Here is a 16,023-nt window from a genome sequence, read left to right on the forward strand (position 1 = left end):
ACCCCAAAGTCAGCGGCTTCCCGAAGGAGCCACCCATGGGACCACACCAGGCCCAAAGTAACATCTTCCTTGGCGCTGCCGGCGAGGCTCTGGCATTCTTCAGGGAGGGACTTGGCAAAAAGGAGGGTCTGGAGCTCTATTCCTTCCCCCTCGAAGAAACATTCCTCGGACGGCAGGGGGCCTACTGACACCCGGCTGGTGCACAGAATGCTCCCTAACGAATCCCTAAGGGCTCATTTGAAATTCTAGGCCCTCCAGTGACATTTTAGAGATCAGCCCCCCCCACCCCCCCCACCCCCGCTGATGTTTCACGTTTGCTGAATCGATGGAGAAAGGAACAGGCCAAAACAGCGACCACATCCATCCATCGTATCTGATTATCCGGGTCCCCGGACTAAACCCACATCAAAATGAGGCCTTGGAAATACTAAGCAGTCAAAATCTTTGTGGCCTCTTAGGACACCGACATCCCTTGGGCTCACTCTGGGACAGGAGCATGGAGAAACAGCAACATCGTGTTCTGTAGCCCCAGTAAAATGTCAAAAGAGAAGCCAGCGTGAAGGTGCTGAGCAGATAGAAATCTGGGTGCCACCTCTCAGCAGAGGTCTGGTGGGACTTCACACGTGCACTTCAAATTCCAAGAATGCCACTCCTGGGAGGTTAAGTATCCCTTTCGACTTCAAAACTAGACCCAAAGAAAAGACCGTCCTTACCCAACGGCCCCACTGAAGGCTCATAAAACACAACACTCAGGAGTTCCAGCTTCATTTCCTTTCTCCAGCTACAAAAATGCAGATGAAGCAAGTATTTGTTTGAGTTTTACTATGTAAATAAAGCCTATTATCAGGGTCAGCACTTGGGAAGAAAACAACCCCTCAGGAAAACCTTTCAAAAGGCCAGTGTCTTCACAAAGAAAAATTAACTTGAGTTTTAAAAGCTAAAATCCTTTTAAAAACTAAAGTGCTGCCACTGTTAATCTAACAAGGCCAATTTGGCCTGCAGGTAACACCTGACAGACTCTGGAGACTTATGTTGGCTGTCACAGCTGGTGTGGGGGTACCAGGGGCATCAAGTGAGTGAGTGGGGCTAGGGAATGCTTCTAAGATCCTACAAAGCACAAAACAACCCCCCCAACAGAGAATGATGCAGACGAGCAAATCAGTAGTGCCAAAATTGAGAAATCCTCCCGATGAATGTGATACAGTTACTTCACACGACACTGCAAGTGTTTGCAGGGGACAGCAGATGGAACCGAGTAGAGGGGAAGTGGGGACATTTGGGATCAAGAGATGGTCCTTGGAAGCCTTCTCATGACCTGCCAGGTTTGTGACCTCAGCGCACGCCATTTCACTTCCCTTTGCTTTAGCTGTTGCATCTATAAAACGGGCTGATAAAATTTCTTGATCTGTAGATCACGGGTTAAATCAGCCTTGTTCTTGGCATTGCTTACAGTTCTAAGATGTGCACCCTATAATGCTTCCAAGTCAGACCCCTATTATCATAAAGTGTGTCACCTTACAGTCATTCAAGCTACCCCACATCAGATTCTGTTACATAGAAAATGAGTTGTATAATTTCCCAGGGGTCTTATATACAAAATATTTAATTATGTTTTTTTTTAAGCCAAAAAAAAGTCCAATTTTTTTTAAAAAGCCCCCCCAAAGTCCTATTGGAAAAATTATAATTTGAGTTCCACATAACAACAGCTGTTATAATGCGCCCCAAATATTTTTTAGTAGCTACCAAGAGAGAGTCAAAACTTGGATTAATCCAAATTCTGCAGGTGGAACAATTTTTCCTAGCCTCTATTCCAAAAGCGTATGCCCATTCTTTAAGCGATTCTAAATAGACACACTTTCCTTCACCCTTTTCTAATAATGTGACAGTTAATTACCAGCTGTTGGAGTGTAAGCAAGCATAATCGATCATTTAATCCAAGAGAAAAGACAGGCATGTGAAATAGTGCCAATTCCGTGCAATGCGGAGTTCAAAATCTATAATACACACATACATGAGTATTGATCTCTGCACACATATACAAGTGTACATGCAAACTCAGTACAGAAGGCCCAAACTACCCCGAGTCCTTTTCTAAACCAATCAAAGAAATCACCAAGTTCCAGTCACTTTGCAGCATCTCGAGAAAATAGCAGCAGTTTAAGGAACGGATGTACGGGCCTCTTAGAGAAGAACCCCAAACATTTTTATTCCTGCAAAATTCTACAACTCCATCTGGGAAGGCAGAGCACTTACGCTGGTAGTAGCCTACCCACAAGAAACTTATCCAAAGAAAAACAAAACAAAATAAACAAACAGACCAAAACACCTTAGTAAGTACCATGAAAGCCAACCAGCAGGCCAAATCAGGAGGCGAAGGGCCTCACATGCCCCCAAAAGGCCCTGATACGTGTTTTCTGGGTTTTACTGCCCACCTACCACACTCTAGACTGGGAAGAACAGGAGTTCACAGAGTGAACAGGAGGCCACTAGGATGTTTAGAACCTGGAGTAACCACAGAAAGGAGGAGGTGCTCTGGGATCTACTTCTCCAGCCTCTGGCTAAACAATTTAATTTCAGAGTTTAAAGTGACCTCCAACTTTCTTATATGGAGTAAAGACAGAAGGCAAGATTTCACCTTAACTAATGTTTTGCAACTTATTCCTTCATTTGTAATAAGTCTGAGCAAGATACATTGAATTGTGTGTACACCTCTTTTTAAAGGAAATACATGAAGCGCTAAGGGTGTTAGTAATTTACCTGCTATCTTTTAAACTTTTACTATCAGGAATGTCCTCTAAAACCTTTATTAAAAAGGCACAGGGTAATACACTTTAGTACACATATACGCAGAAAACTAACCTCCCTGGGCAAGCTGGACACACTTTGCTCACCCTCTTTTCAAAGAACCCAATTTGTTAATGGGTTACACATTAAACTTATAGCAACGACAGCCTCTTTCCCCAGTCAGTGCACATCTAAACAAGCCTCCCCTCGGAGTCTCTGGTTTTGTGAATACAAAAATGATAGAAAATACAGAACAGAAAAGTTTGGTATCTCATTCGCTACCTCGCACAACAAAGCCACACCACTTCCCAAATTCACGGGTGGGGTGAGTTAGGAGTGATCTTACACTTTCCTCCCGGTAGTGAAACAGGAAAGTAGGGGAAAAACCCGGCAAGTCACCTTCAAACTCCTGTAGTCCCCAAGAATTTCTACATTTTAAAGGGAACTTTGTCCCTAGGAAAAGCCTGGCCCAACCGTCCCCAGAGAAACGGAGGCTTTTAACCAGAAGAAAACAGGATGATAGCTTTGTTGTTTTGTTTTCAGAGCTCTGTGCAAGTTCAGCTGGTCAATTTCAAGATCGATTGCTGTTTATATAATTCAAAGTCTAAAGCATCCACCTTCCCCTACCACAGACAACGCAAAACATTTCCTGATGAGACACATTAGAAACTTATTATTGGAGCTCAAATCCCCCTTTGAAAAAGGACACTGAAAGTTTCAGTACGTGTCTGCAGGTCCCAGAGCGCCATGGATCTAGGGCTGGAAGCCGAAAGTCAGTAAATATTGATAGGCTGATGGGAATTGAGAAGCTGAGTTGGCGACAGCTGCTCGTCTGGGTTTCCTAGTGATAAGGGAACGGACTGGTTCAAGGGGGTGCAGAACCAAGGGCCTACGGTGACAAACACAGGTGGGGACGGTTCTGTCCACCCCCCTGGCACGTGGGACTGTTCCTTGGGGAGCCCCCAGGTCAGTCCCACAGGTGCAGACCGCCGCCGGCAAAGCCGGGAGTGACAGGGGACCCAGCCAGGCCCCTTCTCGAAGGGGGAGGGGAGGGGACCCGGAACAGGAGCCATTTAAACTCTGCGCGGCGCTGGGAATCAGCCGCCGCAGAGCAGCCGGAACCACGCACCTTTGCGTGTCCCGGGGACCCCGTCCCCGCAGGTGACCCAGGCACACTAAGGCCCCCGGATTGGGGACACGATTGGCCCGCTCCTCCGGCGCACCCCCACACCCAACGAGATCCTCTGCCCCGCGCCGACCTCAGGGCTGTCATCGTGAGGGTCCCGCGGCCGCCTCACCTTGGTGATGACCAGCGGCTCGCCGTGCTCGCGGCCGCCCTTCAGAGTGAAGCCCCACGGGGCGCCGCCGCTCAGCTGCACCTCCACCAAGCGCCCGCCGTCGGGCGCCCGCGCCTCGGCCTCGGCCGGGCGCTCCGGCCGCGCGCGGGGCTCGGCGCCCTCCATGGCGCGGGACGCGGAGCGCGGAGGCGGCGCGGCCGCTCAGCCCCCAGGGCCCGTCCGGCCTGCGCCCATGCACTCGGGGAGCCCCGGCCGGCCGACGGCGAGGGAGGGTTAGGGCGCTCCTGCCGGCGCCGCCGCCGCCGGCCACCGGCAAACTTGCGCGGCAACTTGGGAGGAAAGTGCCGGCCGGGGCCAGGGAGGGAGCTGGGCGCGGGCGGCGCGGCGCGCGGGGGAGGGCGGGCCGGGCAGGGGCGGGGCGGGCGCGCTCGGGGGCTCGGGCTGCACGGCGAGCTGGGGGCGGGGCGCGCTCTGGGCTCCCGGGGGCTGCCCGGAGGCTGGGAGGGGCGGGAGGAGGCGCGCGCAGAGCCCGCGCGGCCTCCAGGGGATAGAGCGGCTAGAGGCCCTCGGGGCAGGGGCGTACGCTCGGGGGGTCTCATCCGAGGGGCCCGGAGCGGGCACGCACTCGGCACCCGTGCGGCGGGCCGCGGAGGGGCGTGCGCGCTCGGGACTGCCCCACTGGTCACTCAGAGGGTGGGAGGGGGCGAGGGCCGGCGCGCGGGCCGGCGCGCACACGAACCTGAGCGGCTCGCCGGATACGGGAGCGCGCTCCGCCTCCGCCCCCGCCCCTGTTGCCCGGAGGGTGGGAGTGGGCGGGGCACGCGCTCGGACCACGCGCTGCGCTGCGGGGTCTGGGGGCGGTTGGGGACCGCGATGCGATGTCCGGCCCTTTCACCCGCGCCAGCGCCGGGCGGCCCTGGGAGGCTCGGGCGCGCCAACCGTCCGCTCCGGGAGGCCGAGTCCCGGCAGGTGAGGTGGCGGAAGCGCCCGCGCGGGGCGGGCAGGGGCGGGGCGGGCGGGCGGCGGGCCGAGTCCCCGGCGCCCTCCATCTTGGAGCGCGCGACCGGCCCTGCGCCCCCGCCTTTGTTCGCGCGGACCGCGGGCTGCCGGAGGCCGCCCAGGTGAGGCCGGAAGCGCGGCGGGCGGCTCGCGCGGGTCCGCGTGCCGCCAGCCTGTTCCGGCACCGACGCGCTTTGCCCCCAGGCCCGGGCTTGGGGGGGGAGGTGTCCCGCGTACCCTCCACGCACCCGAACTGCTCCGGCCCCCCGCGAGAGCCGCCTCCGCCGCGCGGCCCGGGACAAAGCGCTGGCCATAGGAGGGTGCTCCGAAAGTCGCGGCAGAGGGGATGGCGCCTGACCTGTTCCATGAAAGACCAACCATCCTCCAATTCCCTGCTGCGGCGCGCCCCGCAGATGAGGAATCGGCTGCTTCTTGGCTCTTCCTATAGTTCCGGTCCAGGGAGTGTTTGCGTTCAGTCCGAGTTCTCACTTTGGTGGAGCAGTGCCACGAGGTCTTCCTGCCCCACGTCTGCGTCGCCTGCAAAGGAGAGGTGGGGGTCCGGAATTACTGGAAGGGTGTGCCACCTATGCCTGCCCCTTTTCAGTTTATGTAAACGTTCCGTGTGAAGAAATATCCGCACTGCTGGGTATTCGCACGCTTTGCCCCAAAACCACAATCCTTTATTTCGTTTGTAGTGAACGGAGCTGGATGCTGGTGATCGCCCGTTTCTTCAAAGCAGCTCCTCCGGGGACTTTGATCAGGTGAATGGGCCGCAAGAGAAAGCTCGGAGACCACTGGACAGAAAGAGTGCGGGGTTCCAGTCCTCGTTAAGGAGAGGCAAAGAGTCGCAACTCTTGTCTCTCTGCCTTCAGTGGTCAGGTGAGGGATTTCCATTCTGTGGTTGGACCCATTTGTGTCTCACCCGGGGTGCAAACTTCACTGGGCACTTGTCGTGGCTCTGAGCACAGGTTACTGCCCATGAGTAATTCCAAAGCTGCGGTGCCCACAGTGGTTCCAGTCGGGGAATGACGTGAGTTTTTTTCTTCGTAAACAGAGACTTAAGAAGGGTGCCTGTTAGAATCCACCTTAAGCTATCTTCACTGTCGTGGGCATGCGGGTCTGCACACATTGATTAAATTGCACGGACCTGAATACACAAGAGTGCGCGTAAAATGAGGAAATGGAAATAAGCTTCTTAGATGGTGTCAGTGTTCATATTCTGACTGTGAGATGCAGGTGCGGAGGATGTCCCTGTATTCTTTTCAAAACCACAATGAATCTGTAACTATCTTGATAAAAGTTGAATTAAAAATCTGGACAGACATGAGAAACCCAAAGGGAAAGGACCATACAAATGCACCTAGAAGTTTTTTGGAAGTTCCCTGCTTCCAAAACAGCTCTCCCACCCCTGCCTGGTGGTATTAGCTGAAATCTCAGATCTTAACTGTGGCTGCAGTTCAGACCAGGAGTCACCAAAGCATTGTCTCCTTAAATCACAGCTAGAGTCATCTGTAGTGTTTTATGTTGGTTATTCAAGATTAGCTATCTGCCACTTAAAGTTCTAGTGTTCATTCCTCAAACGTAGGTGGTTTACATTTCTCCTTACTAAATTATCATGTTCCTGGTTTTTTTCTTAATCTTCACATTAGACATTTCTCCCAGCTTAGCGTTATTTGAATATTCATAAGGCTGTTTATATGGATGTTAATAAATACACCGGAAGGGACTGGACCAAATCTGTGTGCTCTGTTTTGAGGTAGATGTCCTCCTCTCATACATTCTTGTCACATTCTTTCACTGACACTTTTGGGATTATGTAGCTGAGCATACCTACTATCACACCTAGATTTCTGTATCATATCCATTATATCCTTTTTAGACACTGTCATGTATCTTGGAAAATACCGATAGCTTGTGACCGAAAGGCATTGCCCCAGTGTATTAACCCTGCTCCCCTTTTGAAAGTGTTCAGAAAGACACCAAACCAGTGTGGACTTAGAGTGATGATGGCTTTCTTTTCTGAGAACTCCACTCAGCCAGATTTTCCACGGATATATATTTATCAACATCTAGCTTTTTCTTTTGGAAAGCCAGGGCCAGGTAGCTTCTGGATATTCTCAGCTTCTCGCATCTTGGACATTCAGCTTCATTGCTCTGAAGACCCCAGGGTGAGCATATTCTCTTCAGGACCTGCAGAGCACGACCCTGTGACCATCTGTACCTCGGCATTCCGTAGCCTTGGGTACATAAACCGCATTTTCAGATCTGAGTCTTACTTCCCGTGATAAAAGAGGAGATAGGTGAAATTAAAGGGAGTTCTTTCCGGCACCTGGCTGGCCCAGTCCATAGGGCGTGCATGACTCTTTATCTCCGTTGTGAGTTCAAGCCCTGTGTTGGGTGTGGAGAGTACTTCAAAGTAAAGGTAGTTCTTTCACTTCATCAATGGTGAATGAAGCCATCAATGAATAGAAAGCTGATTGAACCAACTTTTCAGAGATTTAATCAGTGGCTAATCCTTTTTGTGAAATAGAGTTCAAATTACCTTAGTTTTTTGTTCTAGGGAGAAAAGGGATTTATAATTAGAAAATGTCCTGGAGGATGGGGTTCCAAAATTGTGCCTTTACCTTTGAAATTAGTAACTCAGGATAATCAAGCTTCCTAGAACATCTGTGGCAATTTTTGAAAAGGCAAGTTTAGCCGTTTTCTACTTAAGCCTCTGTGTACGTGAGTTGGGGTCCCTATGAATTTAGATGGTGGAGAGTCCATCCAGATGAGAGCGCACACAGGTGAGCTAAAGGAAAACATCGACTGAGTGGCTTTCTCCTTCATCGCCATCACATTGTCATCATCTCGGTTTCTACAGGTGATTAGTGGAAACATGGATATTTCACTTAACTGCAGATCTGGGCCCAGTGACAGAAGCTGAATGCTGCACAGGTGCGCCCCATCCCCTCTCTCTCTCACCTCTGGGGCATTTTACTCTCGCTGTTAGGATATTTACAGATTTCTCAGGAGAGACTTCTCTCTGTGCAAGAACGGGAAACTGCAGGGTCTTTCCTCACAGCTGGCACCGTTGTCCTGTCCGTGGACTGTACGTTGTGAGATTGCATGCTTGCACCCAGCCTTTAGTTGAGGAAGCAAGGGCTAGCAACCGGATAGATAGTGGCCACACTCATAGGGAACCTGCCTTGGACCAAGTACATGACGTAAATGGACTCTGGTCCAGAGCTTCTTGGAGCATGCGTCACCCCGTTTTACAGAGGAAGAGACTGAGTGCCACAGGGGCTTAACACCCTGCTAGAGGTGGCTGAGCTCAGTCTTAAGAAGGACTCCTTCTGGGACGCCTGGGTGGCTCAGTTGGTTAAGCAGCTGCCTTAGGCTCAGGTCATGATCCCGGCGTCCTGGGATCGAGTCCCACATTGGGCTCCTTGCTCAGCAGGGAGCCTGCTTCTCCCTCTGCCTCTGCCTGCCATTGTCTGCCTGTGCTTGCTCCCCCCCCCCCCCCCTAAATAAATAAAATCTTTAACAAAAAAAAAAGGACTCCTTCTTCCCTTGCAGGGACCAGTGCCAGGCTGGATGTGGCGGGACAGTTGTCACTGAGCCGGTGAGTGGGCTTTCCTCTGTAGGACATTTAGACAGTTAGCCTCCTTTTGAGGTTCCCTTGATCCCCAAACAAAGGCTGAAGCCTCCTGTGTGGAAATTTTGCCTATAAAACTGAATGCTAATTTAGGTTTGGTTGAGTTCCAGTCCTGTTTCCTTGGAGACCTGTCTTTAAATTATACGGAGGGGTGTCTGGGTTGCTCAGTAGGTTGAGTTTCTGACTCTTGATCTCATCTCAGGTCTTAATCTTAAAGAAATATATATGTATATAATAATAATACTTTTCAAATTGGGAATAGTTAGCCACTGTTTTAACAGTGTTTATATTTTAAAATGCAGTTTGAAGAGCGCCTGGGTGGCTCAGTTGGTTAAGCATCCAGCTCTTGATTTTGGCTCAGGTCGTGATCTCAGGGTCATGAGATCGAGACCCGCGTTGGGCTCTGTGCTCAGTGCAGAGTCTGCTGGAGATTCTCTCTCCTCCCCCGTCCCCTCTGCTGCCTCCTGCTCCTCGCGCCCTCTCTCAAATTAACAGAATCTTTAAAATGTAGTTTTAGAAAGCCACTGGCTATTTTTCACTTTTTATTTCTTTGTAAAGTAGCCAACAAGTACTTCTTGAGCACTTTTAACTTGCTCAGCACTGGGGAGTGGTCGCTAAGGAATGTGAGGATGCAGGAAATATGAAACATCAAGTCTAGCCAGTGAAGAAACTAGAACAGGAAGAGAAAACAATCAGAGTACAGTTACGTGCAAAATGACTTGAACTGTAAAAGTGCCAGCAGGAGAGAAACCAAAGTAGAGAAGAAAATAAAAACAAGTGACCACAACCATAGGTGAACTTTCTAAATTTTTCTTTTCTTTTCTTTTTTAATTGTGGAAATTTTAAATGGACACAAAAGCAAGAAGTCTTGTTTCATCCCCCCCCCTGTCTCCCCCCCAAGTATTTCAAAACACATCCAGGATAGAACGGCTGAGCTGTCTTGGAGGTGGAGAGGAAGTGGAGCCAGGAGTTTGCTGGGTGGGGATCCTGTGAGCAGAGGAATGTTCTTTATAGGGAAGTTGAAAGCATCAGGACAAAAAGGCTGAGACCTTGTTAAGGAATGCCCCAGTCTGGCTCCTTGGGAGTCTGTGCTGGGCCTTCACTCCCCCGTCCTGGGGAGTGTGCACCCCTTAGGCGTTGGGGGAGTGACTGGGGGCAGGGGGCTGCTATGTGGAGATTGTGACAGGAGAGCAGATGAGAGGCAGTTATGAGGGCAGGTTGAAATGAGAAATGCCCGTGGGATACCCTATGAATTTTCTAAGACTATTGTAACAAGTTAACATAAGCTGCTTAAGGCCCATTTTTTTCCTTCCCAGAGGCCAGAAGTCTGAAATCCAGGTGTCAGCAGGGCCATACCCCTTCAGAGGCTCTAGGGGAGAATGTGTTCCCTGCTCCTTCCAGGGTTTGGTGGCCACTGGCATTCCTGGGTTTGTGATCCCATCAGTGCAGCCTTTGCCTCTGTGGTCACCTGGCCTTCTCTTCTGCCTGGGTCCTGTCTCCCTCTGTCGCCTCCCTGTGTTGCTCTCTTATAAGGTCACTGTGATTGCCTTTAGGGCCCACCTGGAAAACAAGGATGCTCTCTTCATCTCAGAATCCTTAATTCAATCCTGTGTGCAAAGACCCCTTTCCCAAGTAAGGTCCCATTTGCAGGTTCCAGGGTTTAGGACCTGTTATCTTTGGGGAGCGTTAGTCATCTTACTGCAGATAGGCCGGTGGAAATCACTGGGGTGTTGCAGGACGGTGAAGGGTCTCCTGTCCTTAGTTTGGAAGCATTGTGGCTAAAGTGCCGCTGTTCCTGCTGGTAGTTCAAGGGCTCATGGGAGCCACAGATCTGCCAGTCCCGAGGTCGGGGGGTGGGGTGGGGAGAAGGCTTGTCCCACCCTCAAGCCAAGTGAAAACTGCTCCCAGGAGTCCCTCGTAAAGATTTGGGGTATCTACAGGACAGAGGCTGGGATCTCACTCTTGGGTGGCATTTCTGGAAGTGCCATTGATTACTGTTCCTTGTGCAGACATGCACAGAGGGCAGCAGAGGGACAGAGGGCTCAGGAGCATGTGTGTGCGCCCTCCCAGTCCACCCGGAGAATGTCGCCACATACCCGATTTTCCCGAAATTGACCAGCTTAGGGGGCAAACTCTGGCCTGAGCCAGGACTACTACTCAGGCTGACAGGTCCCATTTGCCCAGATCCAAGCAGGGATTTTCAGTGGTGACTTCTTTGCAAGAGGCAACAGTTATACTTAGGGAATGGGTAGTGGGGGGCATAAATCATCTGTTATCATCATAGTTTGTGAGATGTAATCAAGGTCTCAAGGTCTGAGTAGCTCCCTTAGTCATGCAGATGTGTAGGCCCCCAAGTCTAGCTCATTTCTCTCTCCCTGGGGTGCCTGTATGAGGTGGGGGATGTTGCTTTCTGAAGAAGCCAGGGGTTTCTGGGAGGGTAGAGACCAACAGGTTAACCCTGTTCCGAAACTCAAAAAAAAAATTTTTTTTTTTTTTAAAGATTTTATTTATTTATTTATTTGTCAGAGAGAGAGAGAGAGAGAGGGAGTGCGCGAGCGAGCGCACAGGCAGGCAAAGGGGCAGCAGAGGCAGAGGGAGAAGCAGGCTTCCGGCTGAGCAAGGAGCCGGATGCGGGACTCGATCCCAGGACGCCGGGATCACGACCAGAGCCGAAGGCAGAGGCTTTAACCAACTGAGCCACCCAGGCGTTCCCGAACTCAAAATTTTAAGGAGAGTTGATGAGAGGAGGAAAAGCTGGGTAAGACGGAGTTCCATGTGTGGGCCGTGTCAGCCACCCTCCATGGGAGCTGAGGTCAGAGGCAGAGTGCTGGCTGCCAGAGATCAGAGCTCAGAGCAGGGCCTGGCGTACACCGAGGGAATGGGAGTTTTGACACCAGCCCGGCAACCTCACCTTCATTTAAAACATTGTATCTGGGGAAGATTCTTTTCAAATCTCAAACACCTTCCCTGACCCAGCCTTCTTATAATTTGCCAAGGACATTGCAGGATAGAAATATGATACCTGAGTCCCAGATACTGTCTGAGTGGTTCTAGTGAAAGCCAACACAGCAATTTTCAAGCAGCAAAAAATAAGTCTGTGTGTGAGATTTCAAGACATCCTTGGACATACTCTCTTTCCAAATACAGCATAAACCTCCCTTGCTATGATATCGTGTGTGTGATTGTGGAATGTCTTTTTATTTTGTACTCCACATTTTGAGAGAGAAAAACCCAGAGTAGGGACGCCTGGGTGATTCAGTCTGTTAAGCATCTACCTTTGGCTCAGATCATGATCCCAGGGTCCTGGGATTGAGCCCTGTGTGGGACTCCCTGTTCAGCGGGGAGCCTGCTTCTCCCTCTGCCTCTGCCGCTCCCCCTGCTTGTGCTCTCTCGCTTGCTCTCTCTCTCTCTCAAATAAATAAAATCTTTAAAAAAAGAAAAGGAAATACCTGTTACTTCTGCGAGGCTCTCAGAGAAAGCACAGGGGACTTGGATCTTTGTAACAAGGTCCTTCACAGGGGTAACCTAGGTGGCTCAGTGGGTTAAAGCCTCTGCCTTCGGCTTAGGTCATTATCCCGGGTTCTGGGATCGAGCCCTGCATCGGGCTCTCTGCTCAGCAGGGAGCCTGCTTCCGCCTCTCTCTCTGCCTGCCTCTCTGCCTACTTGTGATCTCTGTCAAATAAATAAAATCTTAAAAAATAAAAAACAAGGTCCTTTGCAATGCCTAGGCAGCCCCTCCAGGAGCACACTTGGGGGGCCGTGGCATAAAATAACAGCAGCCAGGGAAGTCACACGCTGCGGAGCTCAGCAAATGTTCCTGCGTTCCCTCCCTCTCACCCGCCAACACGGCCGCAGCCACACAGACATGGAGAAAGGGGCCATCTGTACTTCCTTAGAGCTGGGATAATTCAGCTGTGGGAAGGAGGGGCCTGGAAACTGGAAGCCACTGCGTCTTTGGTGTTGGAGGGACTGTTGATTTGGGTGCGGGGAAATTCCGTCGCTGGCCACGGGCCAGAATACTTGTTTCTATTGAATCTTTTCACCTGAACTTCAAGGAATGTAGACGTCTTTGCCCAGCAGCAGAAATAACAGGAAGGACCAGAAGCCGGCTGGCTGAAGGGTGTTAAGAGTTTTTACTACAATGCACAGATGTCTTCCAGGCAGACATGGGAAGTTTCTAAACACTTTATTGGTCGGGATGGTTCCTCTTGCGTAATTATACATGTTGGAAGGGCCACAGGAAATACTGTGTGATTAACTTCAAAAGTAAATTCTGTTGGAACAATCTGAGGTTTCCAGAGAGGTTGCAGAGGTACTGCACGGAGCCCCTGCGTCCCCTTGACCCGGTCTGTTTCTGGTCACTGAACTCCTGTTTGAATTTCCCCAGCTGGCACGTGCGTGTCCTCTTTTCGGTCCGCAGGGCTCCACTGTGCACTTAGTTTCATGGCCCCTTTGGTCTCCATCATCCCTTCGTTTTCGTGACCTGGAAGTTTTGAGGAGGACTGGCCAGGTGTTTTGCAGAATGTCCCCCAATTTAGGCTTGTCTGATGTTTTCTTGTGACTAGACTGGGTTATGGGTTTGGGGGAAAACACGTACACAGATGATATGGCCTTCTCCGCACACCACGTCACGGACTCTGGACAACTACATGGCTTGTCGCTTGTGACTGTCACCTTATTACATGGGAAAGGAGGTGGCTTCCAGGTTTCTCACTGTCAAGCTACAGCAAGAATTTTCCCTTTCCTGGCTAACTCTTTTAACAGCTTGGGTTTGGGGCACCTGGTGGCTCAGTCCGTTAGCGCCTGCCTTTGGCTCAGGTCGTGATCCCTGCTGGGATGGAGCCCCACAACAGGCTTCTTGCTCCGCGGGGAGTCTGCTTCTCCCTCTCCCCTGCACTCACGCTCTCTCACGCTCGCTCGCTCTCAAAAATAAATAAAATCTTAAAAAACAAAAACCCAAGAACTTGGGTTTGATAATGCATGGGTGTTCTGTGGGAAGTCACACTGATTCTGTGGTATCTACCACATTCATACCTGGACAGGCTATCCTTAAGACCAAATAAAGATGCTTGATTAAGTCAACGTAAAGCACATTGAGAGCAATGGAGAAATTGTGAAAGAGACCTTACAGCTTGCAAAGGCAAAAATGTGTAGGGTTTGGGCCTCTAAGAATCAATTTCTGATTCCTGTGATGGACTAAAGACATGTCCTAAGTTTGGGAAACTCGGGGTATACACATGGTTTCCTCTGGATGTTCAACCATGGGCAATGCAGTGAAACCCAAAAATACGGCAGGGGGAGAGCCATTGCATTTAAATGATCAGAGGACCGGCGGACCCCCGTTTTCTATGTTAATGTCTTTCAGCCCTTCTGAAACTGACACACGTGCCGTAGCGTGGGTAGCAGACAGATGTTTCCGCAGCGTTCACGGCCAGGTTGACGTAAGGGTATATTATCTCCCAGCACACTGTGTTTCTAACCACACGCCGAACCCTTGAGGTTAATGTGGGTTTCCTATTCCCTGCCCGTGGCCACTCGAGTACCAGTGAAGCAGTCATTTCAAAATTAGCCCACGTCTGAGTGTGTTTCTTTCTTTTTATTAAATATCCGCAATTGACACTCTCATGTAGATGAAAGCCGCAGAGCATGTAATAGTCCTCCCAGAAATGATCGTCCTTTCGTTTCGCTGTATCAGTATAATGTGCTGCGAAAGAAACCTCAGATTTGATCCAAGTTTGAAATAGGTGACATGTACCCATATGTGTACATCCTCAGCCGCCCCCCGCCATACTTCCTTGCAAAGTGCAGTTATGGTCTCATGACTTCAAATTTGGCCACCTGTGACCTGCCTCCAGCTTCTCAAACGCCGACTCCTACTTGCTTCAGAGTGGTGGGGTGAGAAGACGTCTTTCCGTGGTCCGACTGGTTCGTAGCCGGTCGTGGCTGACTGTTCATTCCGTTTCCCCTCCAGAGGGGAAATCTAATGCTAGATGATTTAACTTTCTCTTCTCAGAACACAGACCCCACCCCCGCTCCCTCCCACAGCACAGTCTGGTCTCCTCTCTTCTCCGGCAGAGACCACATAGCTCAGACTCAGTCTGCCTGTTGCAGAACTGGAGATGTGCTCTTAGACACTCTTTCTCAATCTGTGAATTCCTGTGTTTCTGTCAGAGGAAAGAGCAAGGTTCCTTCAAGCCAAGACTCTCCTGGTTTCATCAGGGGAAGTCCGTACTCTACCTGGCAGCAACCACAGAGCAGGCTCCTTGAGCTCTACACCTGGGTTCAAAACCCATGCATTGTGTGGGGTGTGGCGGATAGAGAAAGGGGTTCAATGTCAAGGTGTAAACCACTGCGACTCTTTTTACTCTCTTAAAGCTTTATAGCCAATCCTGAGCATTTTTGTTTGTTCTCCAGGGTCAAATTGAGCAAATTTAGTTGTGGATGGAGGGCGAAGTCATCTTTCCAGCCCGCTAACACATTCCGTGAGCTCCAGTGGGCAGCCTTGCGGCTCTCTGAGGAAGGAAGCCCTCAGGTGGCCGACACTCACTCAGCCAACGCTCTTGGAGTGCCCGGGAAACCAGACGTTCCTAGGATTTGAGGTGCCCACCCGAAGGATTTGAGGACCGCCCTTCCTGGTTGCCTGACAGGAGTGGGTGCTCCATTGTTCTTGTGTGGTCAGATAACCCTGAGGGGTCGCTGTGGTGGACAAACATCAGGATGCCCTCCCAGGGCACCCCGCCTGCTGGCAGCCACACTCCATTGGGTGCGAGCAGGACCCATGATCCACTTCGAAGCCATAGGATGCGGCAGAGGTGACGGGACATCCGCTTGGTGATTATGTCGCAAAACATTGTGACTCTCACTTGGTGGATTCTTCTTGCTGGCTTGAACGAATGAAGCTGCCTTACTGGAAGCTGCCTCGTGGAGAGACTCATGTGCCAAGGAATGGAAGGTGGCCCCCGGCCAACAGTCCATGAAGAGTGAAAACTCGTCACTGAACATGGAAGCACGTGCTTGGAAACAAACGTTTCCCCGCTTGAGCCTTCAGGTGAGACTAGCCTAGTCAGCATCTTAATTGTAGCTATTGAGAGATCCCAAAGTGGGAGACCCAGCTAACCCACACCTAGACTCTGAAGCCACAGAAACTGAGAAAATAAGTGTGTTGTTGATTTCCCATCTGGCACGTAAGGAGCTTACACTCACCGCTTCAGCCTAACAACCAAAACCTGAACGAGCCAAAAAAATCATCTCTTCGTAGATCTGTTAGTGAAGCGAGGTCACAGAACAAACTGTGGTGCGCCCCCC

General features: G+C 50.9%; 2 protein-coding genes across 2 annotated transcripts in view; one reads left to right on the forward strand and one right to left on the reverse strand.

Annotated features, from left to right (window-relative positions):
• The window catches only part of SHROOM2 (shroom family member 2), a 114,496-nt gene extending 110,249 nt beyond the window's left edge, over nt 1-4,247 (reverse strand). Inside the window, exon 1 of the mRNA XM_059385308.1 lies at nt 4,083-4,247. Within this exon, the coding sequence (XP_059241291.1) occupies nt 4,083-4,247 (165 nt within the window). The remainder of the gene's footprint in view (nt 1-4,082) is intronic.
• On the forward strand, nt 4,246-16,017 carry LOC132007223 (serine/threonine-protein phosphatase 1 regulatory subunit 10-like). The gene is made up of 5 exons (XM_059385309.1): nt 4,246-4,354; nt 4,441-5,051; nt 5,530-5,631; nt 5,777-5,960; nt 15,133-16,017. Exons 1-4 carry the CDS (start codon nt 4,246-4,248, stop codon nt 5,777-5,779), a joined length of 825 nt encoding a protein of 274 aa, XP_059241292.1. The 3' UTR covers nt 5,780-5,960; nt 15,133-16,017.
• The last annotated feature ends 6 nt before the right edge of the window (nt 16,018-16,023 follow it).

This window comes from Mustela nigripes, chromosome X (assembly GCF_022355385.1).
Source record: "Mustela nigripes isolate SB6536 chromosome X, MUSNIG.SB6536, whole genome shotgun sequence".
In the NCBI taxonomy this organism is placed as follows: domain Eukaryota; kingdom Metazoa; phylum Chordata; class Mammalia; order Carnivora; family Mustelidae; genus Mustela; species Mustela nigripes.

Coding starts and splice junctions, on each gene's coding strand:
- LOC132007223 (XM_059385309.1), top strand. CDS start 4,246: ATGGCGCGGGACGCGGAGCGCGGAGGCGGCGCGGCCGCTCAGCCCCCA. Junction 4,355..4,440: donor CCGGCCGACGGCGAGGGAGG/GTTAGGGCGCTC, acceptor GGCCGGGGCCAG/GGAGGGAGCTGGGCGCGGGC. Junction 5,052..5,529: donor GGGAGGCCGAGTCCCGGCAG/GTGAGGTGGCGG, acceptor CTCTTCCTATAG/TTCCGGTCCAGGGAGTGTTT.